The 16,206-nt window shown below is 30.0% G+C and overlaps 1 protein-coding gene and 1 non-coding gene across 2 annotated transcripts; both read right to left on the bottom strand.

Moving 5' to 3' along the window:
* Positions 1–2,623: 2,623 nt before the first annotated feature.
* Positions 2,624–3,340, bottom strand: LOC120067477 (B3 domain-containing protein At2g31420-like). The gene has a single exon (XM_039019032.1). The coding sequence runs from the start codon at positions 3,338–3,340 to the stop codon at positions 2,624–2,626; it is 717 nt and encodes a 238-aa protein (XP_038874960.1).
* Positions 3,341–6,290: 2,950 nt separating this feature from the next.
* On the bottom strand, positions 6,291–6,372 carry TRNAS-AGA. The gene has a single exon. It is a non-coding gene; the product is annotated as a tRNA-Ser (tRNA).
* Between the last annotated feature and the right edge of the window lie 9,834 nt (positions 6,373–16,206).

Raw genomic sequence — 16,206 nt, 5'->3', positions numbered from 1 at the left:
AATGAGATTCAAATATTTTTTCTATGAATATGATTCGTATTTTTTAAATTTAATATAAATATCATTTACATTAAATACCATAAAATTGAGAAAAGAAATTATAGTTTATATTGTATATGATACAATATTAACTATAGGTTATGTGTTATATTTGATATGGCATATAGTTTAATATAAATATGATATGATAAGTTAGATATCATATCTATTTATATTATTTATTATTTTGAATAATAAATTCTTATTTCTCACCAATCACCTTAGTGGGTGATTATTGGGTTTTGTGGCAAAAGGAATAAAAAGAAAAATTAGTTTTCTTCTTCTTCCTGAAAAAATGACTGGCATTTTTTTTTACTGTACGATTGAAAAATAGAAACGTTCTGTGTTTTCAATCTTCTTCCTCCTCCAAACTCAAACAAACCCTCCTAACCAAAATAGTCAGAATCACCACTCCTGGGTTCTCACCCTGAGAATACCAAAGGCTCCCTGTGGTAGTGTCTCCTTTTGGTTCGAGAAGTTCTTGAAGAAGGTCTTCAAGTTTTTGCTGAGTTCGAGGTTCGTGATTGTTTGAGGGATTTACAAGGACAAAAGTTCTTCAAAAATAGTATCTCTTGAACCCTTTTTCTTTATAAAAAGCATATTGTAATTTGTTTTGCAATGCATATCTTGTATGTCTACTGTAAATTTAGTTTTTCAATAAAAATGAAATTTGGACGATCCCCTTCCGCTCAAGGATCTCTGTAAAGCGAGTTCCTTCACAAACACCCCTAATAAAGATTGGGAAATTATAACAAATGCCCACCTTAAGTACCCATTGTAGAAAAATGCTTAGTTTGTTGAGTATATTGCAAATATGCTTATTGGTTTTTGGGTAGGAGGGAGAAGTTTTTTTTTGTCGGTTATACCCCTCGTATATAATGGTAATTACAGCCAAGTCATCCCGTGTATAAAAGTCATTGATAAGCCACACTCCTCAATCAAATTATCACAAAAATGGACATATACTTCAATTTTATGATTCCGGTCGAAGATGTAGATAAAAGGATAGGCTTTAGGTAGGATGTAGACCGAGAATGAGAAGTAAAAAAAAGATCATCGAAGGAAATGTTTGACGGAGACATGGAGGAACACAAAGATGGAAAAGAAGACTTCTAATGCTTTTATCAGTGTATTTGTATTTGACAATAATGGAAGATTTTGAAAAAACTTCATTTAATGGTTGCAGGTAACTATTAATGGTTGTAGGCAATTATGCAAAGGTTAGTTTTGGTTATTTTGAAGTTTAGGGTTCCAACTCTCTACAAATTTTTTCTCAATGTAAATGTCTAACATTTCGGAGGGTGAAGGTTAGGGTATATACTCACATATACATTATATGGATCATTAGATGTACTTAATTATATATGTATTTAACATTCCATGGGGTAGGAGGTTATGGTATATATTTACAGTTACATTATATGAAATATTTAGTGATGTACCTAGTTATAGGAGCTCACTCAATAACCTTGTGCACTTATTTCCACTTTTGCCGCCCATTTCATTGAAAAATTCGGAGCTATTTATTTACTTTGTGTTTTTCGATTGCTTATATACCACGTAGATAATTATATTTACAACATTTTTCTCTTGAGATTTACACTGCACAAGAGAGATTTATATGTAAAATAAGTTTCTTTTCAATAATTAATAGTTAAGGATTTTGTGTTTTATAAAATTATATAAGGTAGTTGCATCAAACTTTCATTCAACTTATCCTTATTTTAAATTATTCGGTATTTCTCCACATATATGGTACATTCTATATTAGTTAGAGTTCTTATATATACATCGAAACACCAACACTTATGATATTAATAGGTTTGTTTACATGTACATGACTATGATATTGTGGATACATTGTGAAAGTTAGAAACTTTGTATTTTATATTTGTTTTTGTTGTTTTACGTAGTGATTTTTTTCTATTTGATTATAGTTTATTTAGTATGTGTCCTTAATGGTAGGGATTGAGGTAATTGGTAGAATTTTATTTAAAAATCAAAATCTTGAGGGAGGGGTAAATTTGTCTTATAAAAACTAACAAATGCTCCTCAAATAAATGTTTAGGCATTTTACAATAAATAAAAGATTAGTGAGAAGCAAGGATGGCATAAACTTGTTTTAAAAGCTGGTTATTACCTTGACTAAAATATAGTCTCCTTTCTATACTTTATAAATTGCATATTTTTACTTCATATTTTACACCACAGCTTTCGTCAATATCTTTTTTAATGTCATTGCTTTGTTTTTGGTTTACAGTGCTTCCAGTTCTACAAGTTCTCTTTATCTCTTACTCTAAAATCTCTCTTTTTCTATATGAATTAGTGTGATATGTGAAAAATTCATACGTTCTAAACATTATTCTTAAAAACACACATGTCACTTGTAAGTTGCTGAAAACACATTATATAATATTTGTTTTACTTGTTAAATATATATTGAAATCTCAAATAAAAAATTTTAAAATGGAGAAATTTGAATCTATGTGATATTCGGGTCAAGATCACAACATCTGTTGTACTTATATATACTACTATTCAAGTCTTTGTTACATCGAAAAATAGGTATAAAATTAGCATGTTGCTAATCTAACTTAACCATAACAAAGCAAAGACGAGAAGCTTCAAACTCATCATCTCTTCTGAAGCACCAAATTTGAATATGTTGTCCACTTTTCAATCCCTTTTCTTCCGCAAACGCATTCCACTGTGTCATCAAACAGTACACATCCCCACTTCCAATCTTCCATTTCTTCAAGCAAATACTTCTTTCTTCAGAAACATTATCCATTATCAATACATTCATCCCTTTCTTCTTTTTATTTTCTCGTTGGCTCAGCAATTTCTTCTCCTCCTCGGTTGCAAAATCGAATAGTAATTTCTCTGCTGGGAGGGACAAACGCCCTTGATTTTTGTTTAGATCCGTGTCTTGGAGTTGTTTCTGAATCACCAGATTAATTCCATAGCCACCCATTTTCACGATCCGATCTCTCATTGCCGCCGGTATCTCAGGAATCGACGGAGACTTGCTCTTTTTTGCCTTCTTGTTCATCTGTTTCTCAGTCATAGTTGTCGGCGTCGGCATCGGCGTCGGATGCTTTTTTCTTTTGTAGGTTTTGTTAATTTTTTCTGGTTCAGCCTCAAAAACAGAGCATGACATCTCTACCAGAACGTCCGCAGCCTCTGACATAGACATTGGAAAATCGGTTTCAATCTCGGGTTGTTCTTTATTTCCGGCACCGGAAGATCTTCTTCTCTTCGGTATGTAAATTTGGTTCAAATCAGGAATATGAAAACCCATTCTGAAGCCTTCAACCTCTGCCCCCTTAACAGAGAAAGCTTGAAATCTAAACAGAGTAGAAGAAATTGAACAGAGGTGGGTATTTATCTAGCCGGACTTCAATCTCCTGATTACCTCCGGAAACTAAAACCTTGAAGGAATTTGATTCCTAATTCGAATTTAAATCACTCATTTTGTTACAATTAGGAAAATCTTTATTTGAATGAGATTTGGTTTAGGAAAATATTAGGAAATCTTTCTTTTTTTGTTTCATAGATGCTCCGTTTCTAAGAAATGGAGTCCAACTCCGATCAAAATCTTATAAAAATCTTCTATATAATATTTTCAGTTACTTGCATTTAATTTCTGCCGAAATTAGATTTTAATCTCAATATTCGTAAATATTCTTATCTCAAACTCCACAAATTTGCTTTTATATTTTTTGTTCTTCCCGAGTATCTCTCTCTAGTATCTTAAACCCCACGAATTCATGTTTATAATAATTATCATTATTATTTGATAATATTTTTAAAAAATTTGTTGTTTCTTGATTGATTATTTTTGTTTCTTTTTTTAAAAAAATAGAAATATTTTATAACTTTTTTTGTTTTACTTTTTTGAAGAAAAAAAACCCGGAAATATAAATGTGTGATAATTGTTTGTGTTTTTAATTGAAATAAAATCTAGTAAATATAATATAATAAATGTAAAATCAAGATTAAACAAATATAAAATCATTATAAAGAGTTTATAGCATTTGAAAATTTTTAAAAATTAATAAAGAATATTAGTATTGTGGCATAGAATCACTTGTCCGACATGAAAAGTATAGTACAAAAAAAATTAAAACATAAATAAGCATTCAAAGTTAAATACTAAAATTTAGGAGTGTGAAAATTCGTTTGCTTGCTACGTAAGGTAGACCAAAATATAAGATAAAATTTTAAAATAGTTATATCTAGTTTCGAAAATAAAAGGCTAAAATAAAAATGAAAAGATAAAAGGATTTTTTTTTTTTTTGCGCAAAAGAAATTCAAAATTTAGAAGATATAAAAAGAGATTTTTTGAATAAAAATACATGTAAAATATATGCATATTATTAATTGATTAGTTTGATGTATAGTTTGATTACTTTGATGTACGGTTAAATTTAGAATTTATGGATATTAATACTCTTATAATTGACAATTTTCTATATTGATAAAATCATGCATAATTTTTAATTTTTAAAATATGTTAGCATACAAAATATAGGTTCTTGTTTAATGCAATATCTACTAAAACTATCAATGAAATTCAATTATTAGTGAAGTGGGGAGGATTTATTTTTAAACTAATTAAAATGATTTAAATTATTGAATATAACTAATAATCCTTCATTCAAATTGAACTAAATAATCGCTTCATGAATTAATTAACTATCCATCTAATTATGAATATACTTTGCTCTTAAATAGTTCTAAATCCCAATAATCAAAGGCCATTCAAGTTTGATTTATAGAGTGAAAAATATTTAAAGAACAAAAAAAGTTCCAAGGAAAACAGAAGTTCAAGAAAGCAGAGCAACAAAATAATGGTTTGTTTTGTTAATGAAATTTTTTATTAAAGGAAAAAAAAAAAAGATGACTTAAATAGATGAAAATTTTAAGGAGATGCCTTCTTCTAGAGTTGTAGAAAATAAAAAATAGAAAAATATATTTTTTAAAAAAAATAGAGAAAGTAGAAAAATAATCCAAAAGAATAAAAAAGAGGATATATTTTATAAAAAAAACGATGTCCATCTAAACCTAAAAATGAATAAAGAAAAAAATAATAACATTAAGAAAGAAGAGATACCAGAAAATAAAGCTAGAAAAAATGTTAAAAACTTAAAGAAGTTGCTGTTAATGAAATTAAAAATATATGTGTGAATGTTGCTACAAAATTTCTATAAGAAAATGAAAGCAAATAAATTGGGAAGAAAAAAGAGAGAGAGGAGAAAGTGAGGTTTAAATTTTTTGTCATTTGTATAGAGAAATTTGATTTATATTTAATCAAATCATATTTGTAACTTTTAACGTCATTTGTTTATAAATCACAATTTAATTAGAAGATTGGAGGTACTGAATTTAGATTTTCAAATCGTAATTTAATTTTAAATAATTTTTTTAATCTTTACTAATCAAATTATCTACCTTTTAGATAGTATATATAAAAAGTTTAGAAGCTGAAATTTGGCTTATGAGTTTGAATTTGTCATATACTTGCCAACAAAAATATATATTTTGATCTACCAATATTGTGAAAGATTATAAATAATATGTTAAATACAAAATAATTAATATATAATGGTTGGATGAAGTCTACATTTGTTTTTCAAAAAGGAAAAAAAAAATGATGAAGTGTCCTAGGATTAAAAGTTGTTAATTGTCGTTTCACTTTTTAGGATTAGATATATAAATAACAAATGTGTTATTTGAATTTTATAAATTTTTTGATAAAAGATCTACTGCAACTTTGAATTAAGTTAACTTGCATTAATTTTAACAATAAGCTTTTAATATCATTTAGTTATACTTTTAAACTTAGATAAATATTGTAATTATTACTTTATGGTAGCTTTCTTTTTTAAAAAAAATAAAAAATAAATCATTCTCAACAGTATCTCATGGATTTTATAATACACATTTGGTATAAAATTGACATGATACAAAGAATATCGACCATTGAACTAAATTTCTATTGAAATTCATATTTTTTTATGGTGGCATTCAATAGTCAATTTTGTCCATTAATCAATTTTATTTTTGTGCAAGCTCAAATTTCATTCAAATAAATTAGTTTTTATTTATTTATTTTAAAAGAGTGAGAGAATCAAGTTTTAACATGAAAGCAGAAAAAAAAAAAACAAAAACAAAATGTATAGAGGAGACAAATATATATAATATATATAATTCCTTAAAAGATATGAAAAATAAGATAAAAATAAAAACGTGAGCGGCAGGATTCGAACCTACGCGGGCAGAGCCCACATGATTTCTAGTCATGCCCGATAACCACTCCGGCACGCCCACTTGATGCAGATTAAGTGAATAATGTCATTAATCAAAACAAAAAGTTAATAATTACTTCTATTAATTAACTTATTATTATAATTAATTAACTTCTCCCTTCTGCCGCTCACAATCTGAAACTAGCCTCAATTTTTCTTTTTTTTTCCTTTCTTGGGTTGTAGACTTGTAATTTCTAAACAATACATAATGTGTTACTTTAGTTGTTAATTTTTTTGGGTACATCGATATATAATTTAAATTTAGTTTTACCTCTTTCTTTTTTTAAGTTAATTAGCATGACCTTTTTTTTTAAGAGGTTGAAGATTCAACCTTATTTCTACATTTGTATTAAAAAAAATTGGTAATATGATCAATTTTTTTCTTTCTAAATTTTGGCAATAAAATTAAAAATAGAAAAATAAGCAAGTATTAATGATATTATATAATATATATATATAATATTTTCAAAATTTAATAAAAATTTTGAAAATTAAAAAATATACTAACGATTTCCATCTTAAGTTAATTATTAAAAAAATTTTGAATTTTTTTTTTTTAAGTTTAAGGTATTACTAAAATTTGTGAAAATTCAGAGGTGTTTTTAAAAGAAAGTACAAGTTCAAGTCTATTTCCTATAATTTAGCCTTATTTATATATAATAACTTATTTCTTTTTTTTTTCCTTCATTTTAAAAAGGTACAAAGTTAACTATTCATAGGTATATTTGGCATATATTCATTAACTTAATTGTTTGGTGTTTTATTCCTTTGATTATTAACTTCATATGTCCTTGACTATTCACACAAGTTATGAATAAAGCTGGTAAATTTGGTTTGGAAGAATGATATTTAAAGATAAACTTTGAGGAGAGCAATCCATATAACTCATAACTTTGAGAAAATCCATGTCCATAATATCAACCACTTAAGTTAACTTTATTTGCTATTTCAAGTGAAACTGAGATCAATCAATGACAATGATGTCTTCTTCTCATATCTACAAGAATTTATCAAGTAAAATTCAAGAGTTACTTATAGTTATTGTACACAATGACATAAAAAATGAATGGGAAAACCTTTCAAAGAAGTGAATGGAAGAAAAAAAACAACAATTTTGCATTGTCGATCATAGGCTTGTTCTTAGATATTTTCCAAGTTGAAAGGTATTGCAAAAAAAAATAGAGAATTAGTTTGTCCATAATGAGATTGAGGTGTGTGATAAACAAAGTGCAAGCAACTGGAATCTTAGTGAAATATGACCCTCATTTCCATGCAACTGAGTCGATTTTGTCTCGAGCTGACTTGTAAAGCTCGAGTCTTTTAGCTATGGTTGTTCTTCTCTCTATCAGTGATAGATACCAATCCAACATAGCACCAAGATGTTCCTTCTGCAATGATACAATTGTTAGGTTTTATGCCCTAAAACTCGTAGATAGTAAATATAATATTTGACCAATCATTAATAAAGTGTTATTGATGTTTATTTCAATAAATTGTTATTGTTTTATCTTGCCTGAACAACCCTCATATAATAAATTAACATCCTAGGTTGTTGTATAAGACTTGAACTGTATGTAGAGACATATAGGGGTCAGTGTTCAAGATGCAGCCTAAAGGGTCTATAGTATAAGGATAAGGTTGGTTACCTTATCCTGGTGACCCTATGGGTATGACCTACTTTGTATTTGATACAAATGCAATGATCCAACACGTTCGTGTAGGGGACATGCGAATGGGGGTATCCTATGCAATGAGTTTGCATAAGATTGGACCATGAAATAGTAACCGATAGAAGTAACACCGTTAACTATTTAGGTTTCTATTTTATTAGGATGACCTAGGCAACTAATCTCATTCCTAAGTGGATTATGGACTTTTGTTCACGAGGGATTTGTTGGGATGTCCTAAATCTCGTGGGTTCTGTAATTTGTAATTATAATATACAAATGATTTATTTATTTAATAAAATACGAGATATTTTATTTCATATTTAGTAACATTAACCCACAAAATCAATAAACTAATATCCAATATTATCTTATGTAGTTTAAACATATATGTAGAGACATGTAGGTGGATCATATTTAAGTGATAACCTAAATGGTCTGTAGTAGATGGATAAGGCTGGATACCTTATCCTGGTGACACTACGAATACGACCCGCTTTGTAGATGTTATAATCGTTGTAAAATGCTACAAATAATTTGATCCTCATAATCATTCATGTAGAGACACGTGAGCGAGGGTATTCTATACAAAGGGGTCTATATGAACGAAGGTATTTGATACATTATAATATAAAGTTTATTTTGATAAGAATTAAATATTTGAATATGATTCAAATACTAATTATATGGATGAGATTCATACAATTAAATTTAGTATAAATGTGATTTATATTAAATGTCATGTATTATTAAAAGAAATAAAAACTATAGGTTATATGTTATAATTGATATAACATATAGTTATATATACATATAATAAGTTAATTATTATTTAAATTAATTTTTTTAATCTAAATTTAAATTTCAAAATTAAAGGGAGGAAGTTAAAACTCTCTCCCCTTAATTATCTCTCAATGAATTGTGGTAAGGGAAGTTATATATTATTCATCTTCTTCCCCTGTCTTCTTCTGAAAGTTTTAACAGAAGTTCTCTCTATGATTTTGTAAAAGGAATACATAGAAGAAAATTTTCTCTCTCCAAAAACTTTCTCCCTCTCCCAAAACTTAGAGCCCAGACACTCCTGAAAATTCTCTTCCCCTATTGAGAATACAGAGGTTGCTTTTGTGGTGGTGTCCTCATCGACGGCCTTTTGATTCGTGATTGATCGTGATCGGAGAGGAGGCTTTTGTGAAGAAGTTGTTCTTCAAGGGGTAAGTTTTTCCTATCTCTTCAATTCTCTTTTAAGCATGTTGTAATTTTTTCTGATTATGCATAATTTTGTTGTTTTGTAAATTTTATTATGTAAAAATTGAAATTTGGACAATCCCGCTTCCGCATTCGAATTTTACAGTCCTTCAAGACTGTCCTTTGATTTGTATGGGTGAGAGTGGATAGTTTTCCAACTCAATAAGTCTACTATTTTGGGAAAAAGACCGAGTGAGGAGCTGGAAACATAATTACACAAGATGGAATTCACTCCTTCCCGACTTTAGGGTAAGTAGATAAGTGTTCCCTTAAGTGGTATCTCCAGTTCTTGAGCAAAGGGCCCTACTCTCTCACTGACCCAAGAGAGATTTCTGTTTGATAGTTGGACTACAAACAGGGGGTTCAATTAGAGGAGCACTAGACTTAAGGATGTAGAGGTAACCCAGGGGTAAAACGGTAATTTGATCTAGGTGGTATTATGAACACTCATAAAGGACTCACTTGATGTTATTGATCAATATCCGTGGACACAAAAATATATCTACAGTGATAAGAGTGCAACTGTGGGTCTACAATGGAGTGTACCCATAGTTAACGAATATTGATTAATTTGGTTAATGAGTTTAGCCAATTAATCTCATATCGTTGGAGCTTCTGATCTGTAGGTCTATTAGGTCCCAGTGGTAGCTCATAAAGGGTATTGAGGTAATTAAAGTAATTTGAAATGTTCAAATTTACTAAAGAAACGAATATAATATATGGTGATACATTATAATATAAAGTTTATATTTTAATTAGACTTCATAACATAATTTTATTTTGAATTTGAGTCAAAATTAATTTATGGTAGAATTAAATATTTGAAGGAGTTCAAATATTAAATTTAATATAAATAGAATTCATACTAAAACTATAGGTTAAAATTAATGTGCATCTAATGCACATTAAAACTATAGATAATATGAGAGAAAAATAATTAAATGTGATTCAATTATAAGGTTAAACTAAATATTGAATATGTGATATTTAATATAATGATTAATTAATGGAAGAATTAATCCATTATTTAATTTAATTTAATTAATTGAATTAAAACTATAGGTTATCAGAGAGGGATGTGTTAGAATATGATTTTAATAGACATTAAATTAAATACTAGAAATATTTAATATTATTAATTATTTTGATTAATTAGTAGTTATTTGATTTGTTTAGTAAATTAAATTTTGATTTAAATTATTAATTTAATTAAATTTTATTTAATTTATTTTATATATATATATATATTAATTAATTATAACAAACTCTGGGAAGTTATATGGGATCGAGAGAGATCTTTTTAAAAACTTCCTCTCTCTCCAGGTAGTTCTCTCAAAGAAATTTTTTTTCCTCTCTTGTCGTGGTCTTTTGAGATTTTTCTTTGTAGAAAATTTTCTCTAGGGATCCTACCTCTTTCTACCTCACAAGCCCAAGGAGATTACTGGTGAAACCATTTTGGTGGTGTTCACATGATTTGCAGTGAATCAAGATCGTAAATTCAAAAAGTTCATAGTTAGCTCAAGATTAAGATCGAGTTACCTAGGTCATCTATTTGAAATAGTCAATCTTAAACAGTAAACAACGTTATAAAGTAAGAGTGATTTATTTCTTGGTCCGATCTTATACAAACTTATTGCATAGGACGCCCTCACTCCTTATGTCAATACATGAACGAATCATGATCACTTCATTTGTAGCACCTTACAACAAATTGTAACAACTACAGAGTGGGATGCATTTGATAGTGTTCCAGAATAAGGCACCCAACCTTATTCGTATACTATAAACCTTTTTGGCTATTTACTTGAACTTGATTCATATTTATGTCTCCACATAAAGTTCAGGTACTCATATAATAGCCATGGACCTTAGTTTATTGAATTTAGTCCTTACAAGTGCAATCTACATATTTAACAACAACTTTATTGAGTAAATGTCAAATAACATCTTTATTGAAAAATAGAAAATGTTTTGCCTTACAAACTGCGAGTTTTAGGACATACAACCCAACTTCTATAAGAGAAAACAGGGTGCTAATGGCAAGGTGCGAACCTTCAAGGCTAGACTAATGGCAAAGGATTATACCCAGGTTGAGAGAGTCGACTATGAGGATACTTTCTCACCTGTTTCCATGTTAAAGTCTATCTGGATCCTCCTGTACATTGCCTCATATTATGACTATGAGATTTGGCAGATGGACGTGAAGACTGCCTTTCTGAATGACAATCTTGAGGAGAATATTTATATAGAGCAGCCTAAGAGATTCATAACCTAAGGTCAAGAGTAAAAAGTTTGCAGGCTTAATTGGTCCATTTATGGACTAAAGCAAGCTTCTCGATATTAGAATATAAGGTTTGATACTGCGATCAAATCTTATGGTTTTGATCAAAATTTTAATGAGCCTTGTGTATACAAGAAGATCATCAACAGTTCAGTACCCTTCTTAGTGTTATGTAGATGATAACCTACTCATTGTGAATGATGTAGGTCTAATGACTGAAGTTAAGAACTGGCTAGCGACCCAATTCCAAATGAAAGATTTGGGAGATGCTTAGTTTGTTCTAGGAATTCAAATCTTTAGAGATCGAAAGAACAAAATGTTAGTTCTGTCTCAAGCATCGCATATTGACAAGATGCTTGTCAAGTATTCGATGCAAAACTTCCAGAGAGATTTTCTACCTTTCAGGCATGGAGTAATATTGTCTAAGGAATAGTGTCCTAAGACACCTCAAGAAGTTGAGGAAATGAGACGGATTCCCTATTCATCGGCTATTGGCAGCCTGATGTATGCAATGTTACATACTCAACCTGACATCTGCTATGCTATGGGGATAGCCAGTAGATATTAATCTAATCCAGGATATGATCACTAGACCGTTACTCAAGTATCTACAGAGAATGAGGGACTATATGCTCGTGTATGGTTCTAAGGATTTGATCCTTACAGGATACATGGACTCTGATTTTCATACTGATAAGGATTCTAGGAAATCTACATCAGGATCAGTGTTCACTCTTAACAGAAAAGCAGTAGTTTGAAGGAGCACCAAGCAAGGGTGCATTACTGACTCCACCATGGAGTCTGAGTATGTAATGGCTTGTGAAGCTGCTAAGAAAACTGTTTAGCACGGGAAGTTTCTAACTGATCTAAAAATTGTTCCAGACATGTCAAAACCCATCACACTTTATTGTGATAATAGTGGTGTTGTGGTTAATCCTGAAAGCCTCGGAGTCACAAGCGCGGGAAGCATATAGAGCATAAGTATCATCTCATCCGAGAGATTATGCATTGAAGAGACATGATCGTCATATAAATAGCTTCGAAGCACAATATTGCTGATCCATTTACAAAGGCCCTCATGGCTAAGGTGTTTAAGGGTCACCTACAGAGTATGAGTCTATGGGACAGACCACGTTTAGACTAAGACAAGTGGAAGATTTGTATTGGGCGGTTTGTGCCTTAGTTTATTGATTTATATACTATGTATTATATTATGACTTTTACATTATACACCTTACTAGTTTTAGGTCAAGTGGAAGATTGTTGGGGTTGATGCCCTAAATCTCGTAGGGTTATATAATTTGTAATTGTAATGTACAAACATTTTATTTATGTAATAAAATATGTGTTGTTTTATTTCGAAATTAGTTGCATTAACCACAAACCAATAAACTAACATCCAATGTTATCTTTGTAGCTTAAACATGTATGTGGAGACATACAGGTGGATCATGTTTAAGTGATAACCTAAATGGTCTTTAATAGATGGATAAGGTTGGATACCTTATCCTGGTGAGACTACGAGTATGACCCGCTTTGTAGATGTTACAATTTTTGTAAAGTACTACAAATGATCTGATTCTGATCATTCATATGGAGACATGTGAACAAGGATATTCTATACAAAGAAGTTTGTATAAGACTGGACCACGAAATGTTTAGTCTCATTATATAACGTCGTTCATAATAGATACTTTCATTTCACTAGGATGACCATAACTAACATGACCTGAATCCTGAGTGAGTTACGAACTCCTGCCTATGAAGGCAGTCCTTTGATTTATACGGGTGAGAGTAGTCAAATCGTTGACTTAACGAAGCTACCATTTTGGGGATTCATTTGATCGGGGAGCTGGGAACACAGCTACACAAGAAGGAATTCGCTCCTTCCTCAATGTCGGGACAAATAGATAAACTGCTCCCTTAAAGGCTGATTCCGGGGCTTGAACAATGTGGTGTCACACCCTCTCCTAGCTCGAAAGGGGTTTGATCATAGTTGGACTATGATTTATTGTTCATTAGAGGGATCAGTGGTACTTAAGGAGTTAGATGTAACTACAGGGGCAAAACGGTAATTTTATTCCAGCTGTACTTACAAGCAAATGATGAAAGGTCATCGTACTGTTGACTGGTTAACCAATGGACATAGAAATATATATGTAATACAAAGAGTGCAGTTGTCGATCTTTAGTGGAGTGTTCGACAGTTAACAGATGGTGAATAATTTAATTAAAGGAGTTTAATTAATTATTCATGTACTGTTGGAGCTTCAAGCTACAGGTCCATGAGGTCCCCTTTGTAGCTCAACGGGAATTAATGAGAATCAATTTTTGGATTAATTTGAATTGTTCAAATTAATTGAGGGAATTAATTATATATAATTATATGTAATATAATTAATTTAATCCAATTATATATGATATAATCACTATAATATATTTTATACATTACAATATAAAGTTTATTTGAAAGGGAAAAAAAACTTGAATATGATTCAAATATTAATTATATGAATTTGATTCATATAATTAAATTTAATATAAATGAAACTTATATTAAATTTCATTGTTGAAATAATATAAATTATAGGTATATCGTATTTGATACAATATAGGATCTATAAGTTATGTGTTATATTTGATATAACTTATAGTTTAATATATATATTATATAATAAGGTAGTTACCATGTAAATATATAGTAAATTGATTTATGAAAATAAATTTATTTTATTTTATTTATTTTGAAAATCATTTTGGGAGGGAGTTGTAACTCTATTCCCATCTTTTCTCTAAAAAACGTGGTAGTGGGGAAGTAAGAAGGAAGGTAGTTATTCTTCTTCCTGTGTGGTTTTCACAAGAGAGATACACAGAAAAGTTCTGTGAGAATTACTGAATATCATCTCTTCCTCTCAATACTCTCATAATCTCTCTCTTCCAAAATAGCCAGAGCTCAAAAAACATATGGATTCTCATCTAGAGAATACAGAGGAATCTTTCGTGGTGGTGTCCTCGTTGACAGTTAGAGAGTTCGAGATTGTTAATGACAAGCTTTGGATAAAGAATCTCGTGAAGAAGAGTTCTTCAAGGGTAAGATTTCTTAAATTCTTTTACTATTCTGCAATTTATTCTTTAAAGCATGCTACAGTTTTTTCTTTTAAATGCATACTGTAAAATTTATGTTATGTAAATTTTGGGTATTTGGTTCGATCTCATGCTTCCGCTCAAGGACCTTCAATGATTCTTTCATGATTGATATTAATACTATAGGTTATGAGAGATATCTATATTAAAATATCATTCAAGTATACATGAAATTAAATATATGATATTTAATAAATATATTAATTAAATTTATATTTAACTAATAATTCTTTTATTTTATTTTAATTAAGTCAGTTAATTAATTTCAATTAATTATTAATTCCCCTGCATTACAAGGGAGTAGATTAATGAGGTGGGGGGAGTTACAACTACAAAAAAAGTTTTTTTAAAAAAAAATTCACCTGTCTTTCTCATTCTCTTGCTTTCATATTTACAGGAAAAAAAAAAGTCACTAACAAAAAGGTTTTTCCTTCTCTAAACTTCCAATTAGATCCCACCATCATCCTTGTTCCAAAAAGAATAGTAGAGAAGACCGGTAGTCATATCTTACTTGGAGTTTCAAGAACGTGGTTCATCTGATCGTGCCATTTATATTCAAGGTCGAGAAAAGATTTGAAGAAGAGTTCCTTCAAAGATTTGTTACTCTTCTCCCTTAACAATCTTGTAAAAAGCATGCTTAATTATATAACTATTATCTGTTATGTAAAATTTGTCTATAACAAAATTGGGCAAAAAGCGATTAAACGCTTCTGCTACGAGATTCAATCCCTTAAAAAACAAGGACTTGGGGATTTAGTGTAAAATCCGAACCCTAATTACTTCAAGTAAGAGTAAGTAATGTGATGTCTTCTAATGAGCTAAATGAAGCCTTGTCTTAGGAAGGATAGAAGATGGAAGCAAGAAGAAATAGGCTCTTGGGTAGCTAAGTGTAAAAGTAGGACAAAACTCGGCTAGGCCAAGGAAGGTCATGCTTGATGATGAAATGCATAATAATCATATGAATGAGACCATGTTATTTAATGAGATGTAGTGCTGAAGTAATATTGTGAGTGAAGTTGGCAAAAGTAAATTTGGTAAATCTTAGCCCTTCTTCACCAATAGTGGGCCAGATGGCACAAGGAGGGTCATGCTGGATTTTGGGCGGTAATATAAGCAAGAAGGTCGAATTCATTGGGTCGGTTTGGACAGACTACTTAGGCTATTTATGTAATTTCAGTGGCATTCAAAAGCTCTATGAGTCTATTTTCTGTGGTTGGGCTGCTGGAAGAAAAACTCGCCGGAATAAGGCTGGAGAGACAAAATGAAGATGAAGGGTTCGTTTCTTAGGTGAATCTAGGCCATCAGTGAAAAATTGAAGCTCCAGGACGAATTACGAAGCATTTTGAGCTAAAAATTTGAGATAATATTGTTAACTCGGTTATAAACAACTTTGTATTAGAAATTTTGTGATCTTAGGTTTATGTGAATCATATTTTAAAACTATTTTAAAAAGTGATTTGAACCTAAGTTTGCATGCAATTCTGAATTCTGAATATGAAACTTTTTAAGATAAGGCCTGG

Source organism: Benincasa hispida, chromosome 12 (genome assembly GCF_009727055.1).
Source record: "Benincasa hispida cultivar B227 chromosome 12, ASM972705v1, whole genome shotgun sequence".
Taxonomy (NCBI): Eukaryota; Viridiplantae; Streptophyta; class Magnoliopsida; order Cucurbitales; family Cucurbitaceae; genus Benincasa; species Benincasa hispida.
Note: the sequence above shows the minus strand (reverse complement) of the source record. Positions and strands in the feature narration are given on the sequence as shown.